This window comes from Zingiber officinale, chromosome 3A (assembly GCF_018446385.1).
Source record: "Zingiber officinale cultivar Zhangliang chromosome 3A, Zo_v1.1, whole genome shotgun sequence".
NCBI classification, from domain to species: Eukaryota; Viridiplantae; Streptophyta; class Magnoliopsida; order Zingiberales; family Zingiberaceae; genus Zingiber; species Zingiber officinale.
Genome location: NC_055990.1, coordinates 146,049,000 through 146,054,905, shown reverse-complemented (window position 1 = coordinate 146,054,905; position 5,906 = coordinate 146,049,000). Strand labels below are relative to the sequence as shown.

Sequence of the window (5,906 nt, the reverse complement as noted above, 5' to 3'; positions counted from 1 at the left end):
TTCAATTGAAGTTTCATCTCTTAACTCAATCGGCCTGCCTTTAATCAACCTTCTTTTTATCTTCTTGCTGCCAAATAGTCAAAGGTTAAAATAGTTAAATAGAACATACTTGAATGATAAGAAAAATTTTAAAATGATAAGTGAACAAATTTTCAATGTGTTATATCAAACTAGATAGGAAAATCAAAGATAAATGAAGGCTTTGTCAATACCTCTTGACAGGTGATAATAATGGCAGCATCTAAGTCAATTGAATCTCTTTAATCTCTAGCTTTTCCTTTTCCATACAAATACATAGCATCAAAAACTTAGATAGGAACAAAACAATATGTAGAATATAGCAGCAAGTCAAAAACTAATTAAATATGATGTTAGTATGAGTACCTTTGATTTTTTTCTTGATTCCATAATGAGCACGCAATCAATATGATGCACAGAGCAATATTTGGACTGTATCTGTTCCCAAAGAGGCACGATGAGGATCAATTACCCTACCACCGTCACTAAAAGTCGATTCAGAAGCAACTGTAGTTATCGGAATTGATAGTACATCACAAGCCATTTTTGTTAAGATCCTAAATTTTAAGTTGTTAATTCTCCACCATGACAATGCATCAAAGCCAGTTTCATCTTCACAAATAACACATCCTTCATCCAAGTACACTTCTAATTCAGATTTTACTTGCTCAACACTGTCAACGTTCTTTATGTAACTAGAAAATTGTGCCCTTACTTTACCTCTTCCTCTTCCATTTAAATTACTCCGACCAATAGAACTTTCTCTTTGAGTTTCACTTTGAACATTGCTACTGTCAACACTAGTTTTATGAGCTTCAACATACTCATTATACAACATGTGTAATGTCTCACGAACCATAGAAATGTGCTCAATTGTATCACCAACTGAATATATCTCTGGAAAACACCATTCAATCAACTTCATCTTGTTCCTTGGATCTAAAACTGCTGCTATAGAGATCAATAAGTTGCTATCACCCCAATATTTATCAAATTTAGTCTTCATCTTGTTAACCATTTCTACTATGAAACTTCCTTCATCTGCACTTGCTTCATTTAACAACTTTTTAATGGTGTAAAGTTCAGTAAGGAACAAGTTAGAAGTAGGATATTCACTTCCCGAAATAAGATGAGTTATTTCATTAAATTTCTCAAGAAATGAACAAACAACACTAACCTTCTTCCAATCCTCCTCACTTGGCAAAAAAGTATAAGTTGCATCCCTTGCTGCATGATATAGGTTAGGTTTCATGGGTCCCCGATAAGGAAAGGAAGGGAGAGGATCAAACGAAGAAGATAGGTTAATATTGGTCGGGATATCCTCAAAGAAGGTAGGCCAATATCGGCCGGGATATACCTCCAAAGAAGGTAGGTTCGCATCGACCAAAATATACTTTCCAGGAGGAAGATTCACATCAATTGGCATATACCTCAAAGGAGGTAGGACAATATCGGCCGGGATATACCTCCAAAGAAGGTAGGTTTGTATTGACCGAAATATACTTCCCAGGAGGAAGATTCACATCAATTGACATATACCTCAAAGGAGGTAGGCCAATATCGGCCGGGATATACCTCCAAAGAAGGTAGGTTTGTATTGACCGAAATATACTTCCCAGGAGGAAGATTCACATCAATTGGCATATACCTCAAAGGAGGTAGGCTAATATCGGCCGGGATATACATCCAAAGAAGGTAGGTTTGTATCGACCGAAATATACTTCCCAGGAGGAAGATTCACATCAATTGACATATACCTCAAAGGAGGTAGGCTAATATCGGCCGGGATATACATCCAAAGAAGGTAGGTTTGTATCGACCGAAATATACTTCCCAGGAGGAAGATTCACATCAATTGACATATACCTCAAAGGAGGTATGCCAATATCGACCGGGATATACCTCCAAAGAAAGTAGGTTTGTATTGACCGAAATATACTTCCCAGGAGGAAGATTCACATCAATTGGCATATACCTCAAAGGAGGTAGGCCAATATCGGCCGGGATATACCTCTGAAGAAGATAGGTTCGCATCGACCAAAATATACTTCATAGGAGGAAGATTCATATCAAGTGGCATATACCTCAAAGGAGGTAGTCTAATATCGGCCGGATTATACCTCCAAAGGAGGTAGGTTTGCATCGACCGAAATATACTTCCCTGGAGGAAAGCCGAGACCGGCCGATTGACCAATACCTGGAAAAGATACTTGATAAAATATAGCCTAGGGCTAGTTAGGGTCAGTAACATAGAAGGTTGCCTCATTAACTAAACTTAATCATGACTAACTTCGATCGATATAAGAAATATTGGTACATTGAGTTATCTGCAGCAGGAGAGGTGAAACGATAATTAATGAAGATATCTGCAATATGTAACTATATGACATGCATTATATATTTTGGTGGGAAATATGTTTTTAGATTGTTTTGCAGGTGCTAAACGACAAAGAAGGTACATCTGGGGTACAAGAAAGATTCCTTAAAAAGTCATTCACCACAAGTACACGGCTTACGTCATCTCATAACAAACTCAAACAAACCGGGGTCCACTTCATGACTACAGAGGTTATATGAAGTGGTATAAAAGGGGGAATCCTCTCTGTTGGTAAGGTAAGTTCACATCATTGCGCACACTCATAACCCTAATTTCCAACTACTGTTCATCTTCTTCTGCTTCTTCCTTCTTCTATACCGGGAGAGATCACTGACTTGAGCGTCGGAGGGCCTAGCCAGGGATTCCCACCCCGGTCTTAGGTCACTGACGATAGTGTTGGTTGGTCTCTTGTGCGCAGGAAATCTGGGAGGCTCCAAATTTGTGTGTCTCTTTGATTGGGGTTCTCTCTCGTCATCGGATCTTTGCACAAAGAAGGCATTCGGTAACCCTATTTTCCCCGATCCGCTTTGGGTTTCTCGGATCGAGGTTTCCCTGGCTTTTTTCTTCATCAACAGTGGGTTTCTTCTTCCGGATCTCCGTCTTGCCTAGCTTCTCAGACAGGATCAAATTTGGCATCGTCTGTGGGAAATTCACCTGAATCTGAGACTACAGGATGGAAGAGGCCGAAAAATCAAACCTACTCACTATCAGTCATGAGGATTTGGATTTCCTCATTAATTCTCACGTACAGAAAGCCCTACAACAACAACAACAACAACTTCAAGACCACACTGGAGCCACTATACCAACAGCTCATAATCCAGCAGTTTCAACTACTGAGCATCGAAAAGGAAAAGAACCGGTAGAGGAGTAACATGCGTATTTTCCTCCAGCTGTTGTCTCTCCGACAAGGCGTCCACGAGCCTTCCTTCGCACTCCCATGGAGCAAGGGGGTAGGAGGCCCGTGTTCCAGGAATCCTCTAGCGAAGCACCAGATAGAGAAAAGCATAAGATCAAGATGATAACTAGCGATAGCTCACCAGAGAAAGTCATCTCCCCATTCTCTCAGAGTGTACTGGATGATCCGCTCCCTAAGCGGTATCAAAATCTTCAGATCAGTGAGTACACCGGAACAACAGATCCAGAAGATCATTTGTTGAAATTCGAAAACGTAGCATTATTACAACAATTCTCTGATGGGGTGAAGTGTCGAATGTTTCTTACTACCCTCGGAGGAGCCGCACAGCGTTGGTTCAAGAGGCTGCCAGAGAAGTCTATTCGAAAATTCAAAGACATCAAGAAAGTTTTTCTACACCAATTTTCCAGCAACAAGAGGTATCATAAGACTCCTTGGAGTCTATTTTCAATTAAGCAAACATCCAAAGAATCCATCCAAGCATACATTAAAAGGTTCAATCAGGTAGTTATTGATGTACCTAATGCTACCACTGAAATATTAGTAAGCGCTTTCTCTCAGGGTTTAAATGATAACAATTTCTTTAAAGATTTAGTAAGAAATCCTCCTGCTAATTTTGATTCATTGATTGAGCGTGCCACCGAATTCATTAATGTGGAAGAAGCTCAAGCTGCTCGAAGGAAGGAGGGTGTTACCTCTTCTCCTATCCAGATTAAGGAGAAAGCTCCGGCCCCTGTCCCTCCACCCAGGGGACCCAGAGCAACTCATCCACCTCATCGACAACCAGAATATCATCCACAAGCCGTACAACATGTGGAGAGCAGTCATCATACTGAAGATTGTTTTGTTCTAAGAAATAAACGAGCTAATAGGGAGCGATATCAGAGGTAAAACTATTATAGACAACAGTACCCCAGGTAGCAGAGCCCACTCAAATTAGAATATCGCCCGGTCGAGCCTCGGCAGGATGCATTGCCAGTCCCGGCCGGTACAAGCCAAGTGTCAGAAAAAGCACCTTCTGAAACTATGACAACTCGGCAGGAAGAAAACAGGAGTAATGTCGCTCGGGGCAACATCAATATGATTGCAGGTGGACCCACTAATGGGGATTCTAACAGGGCCAGAAAGGCGCATGCTCGAAGACTGGAGATTCATGCCGTGGGGTGTAGCAGGGAACGAGCGGTCGGTCCCGAGATAAGTTTTGGGCCTAGAGATCTCGAGGGGTAGAAATACCCCATGACGACGCCCTAATTATAAAAGCTGTGATAGCCAACTACACCATTTGTCGCACCTTCATAGATACAGGAAGTTCTGTCAATATTATATTCAAAAAGGCTTTCGACCAACTACAAATTGACCCAAGTGAACTTCAGCAGATAGTCACTCCTCTATATGGATTCACAGGCAATGAAGTACAACCATTAGGTCAAATAAAGTTGGCCATATCTCTGGGAGAGGAGCCTCTGATGAGAACGAGGAGATCTTATTTCATGGTAGTAGACGCTCCATCCTCTTACAATGTGATACTGGGTCGACCTGCCTTAAACGAGTTTAGGGCGGTCGTTTCTACTTTTTGTCAGAAAATTAAATTTCCTGTAGATGACCAAGTTGGGGAGGTGCGAGGTGATCAGAAGACAGCCCGAAAATGTTATGTAGAGATAATTCAGGCTGAAGCCAACACTGCCCGAAAGATTCAAAGAATGGAAGTTAACGCCATTCAAGAGAAGCAGCCTGCTTTGGTTTATGAAGAAAAGGAAGAAGTTCAGATCCAGACCGGTCGACCTGAAGCTACTACATATATTGCGTCTGATCTTGATCCCACTCTAAAAGATGAGCTGGTACAATGCCTGAAGAAGAGTAATGATGTGTTTGCCTGGACGCCCAAAGAAGTGTCAGGCGTTTCTCCTACAGTCATGGAGCATGCTTTACATGTCTTCCCAGATGCCCGCCCGGTCATGCAAAGAAAGAGGAATTTTAGCGCGGAACAGAATCAAATCATCAAAGAAGAAATAACTAAACTTATGGAGGTTGGTTATATCAGGGAGGTACAATTCCCTAGCTGGTTAGCTAATGTGGTGTTAGTCTCTAAGCCAGGAAACAAATGGTGAGTGTGCATTGATTTCCGGGATCTCAACAAGGCTTGCCCAAAAGATTATTATCCATTACCCAAGATCGATCAATTGGTGGATTCCACTGCTGGATGCGAGTACATCTCTATGCTAGACGCTTATCAAGGCTATCATCAGGTTCCCTTAGCTAAAGAAGATCAAGAAAAGGTTAGTTTTATAACATTTGAAGGTACTTATTGTTATAATGTTATGCCCTTCGGACTGAAAAATACAGGAGCAACTTATCAAAGGCTTATAAACAAGGTCTTTCAGAAGCAGGTTGGTAGAAATATGGAAGTATATGTTGATGATATCTTAATTAAGTCTCTTCAAGCTGTTGATCTGTGCAGGGATGTAGAGGAGACCTCCAAGACATTGAGACAATATGGGCTCAAGTTAAATCCGAGAAAATGTTTATTCGGCGCGAAAGGAGGGAAATTCCTGGGATATATGGTGTCCGAACGGGGAATAGAAGCCAACCCGAGCA

General features: G+C 41.4%; 1 protein-coding gene across 1 annotated transcript; it reads right to left on the bottom strand.

The window, feature by feature from the left end:
- Positions 1-421: 421 nt before the first annotated feature.
- On the bottom strand, positions 422-1,270 carry LOC122050750 (zinc finger BED domain-containing protein RICESLEEPER 2-like). The gene has a single exon (XM_042611632.1). The coding sequence runs from the start codon at positions 1,268-1,270 to the stop codon at positions 422-424; it is 849 nt and encodes a 282-aa protein (XP_042467566.1).
- Between the last annotated feature and the right edge of the window lie 4,636 nt (positions 1,271-5,906).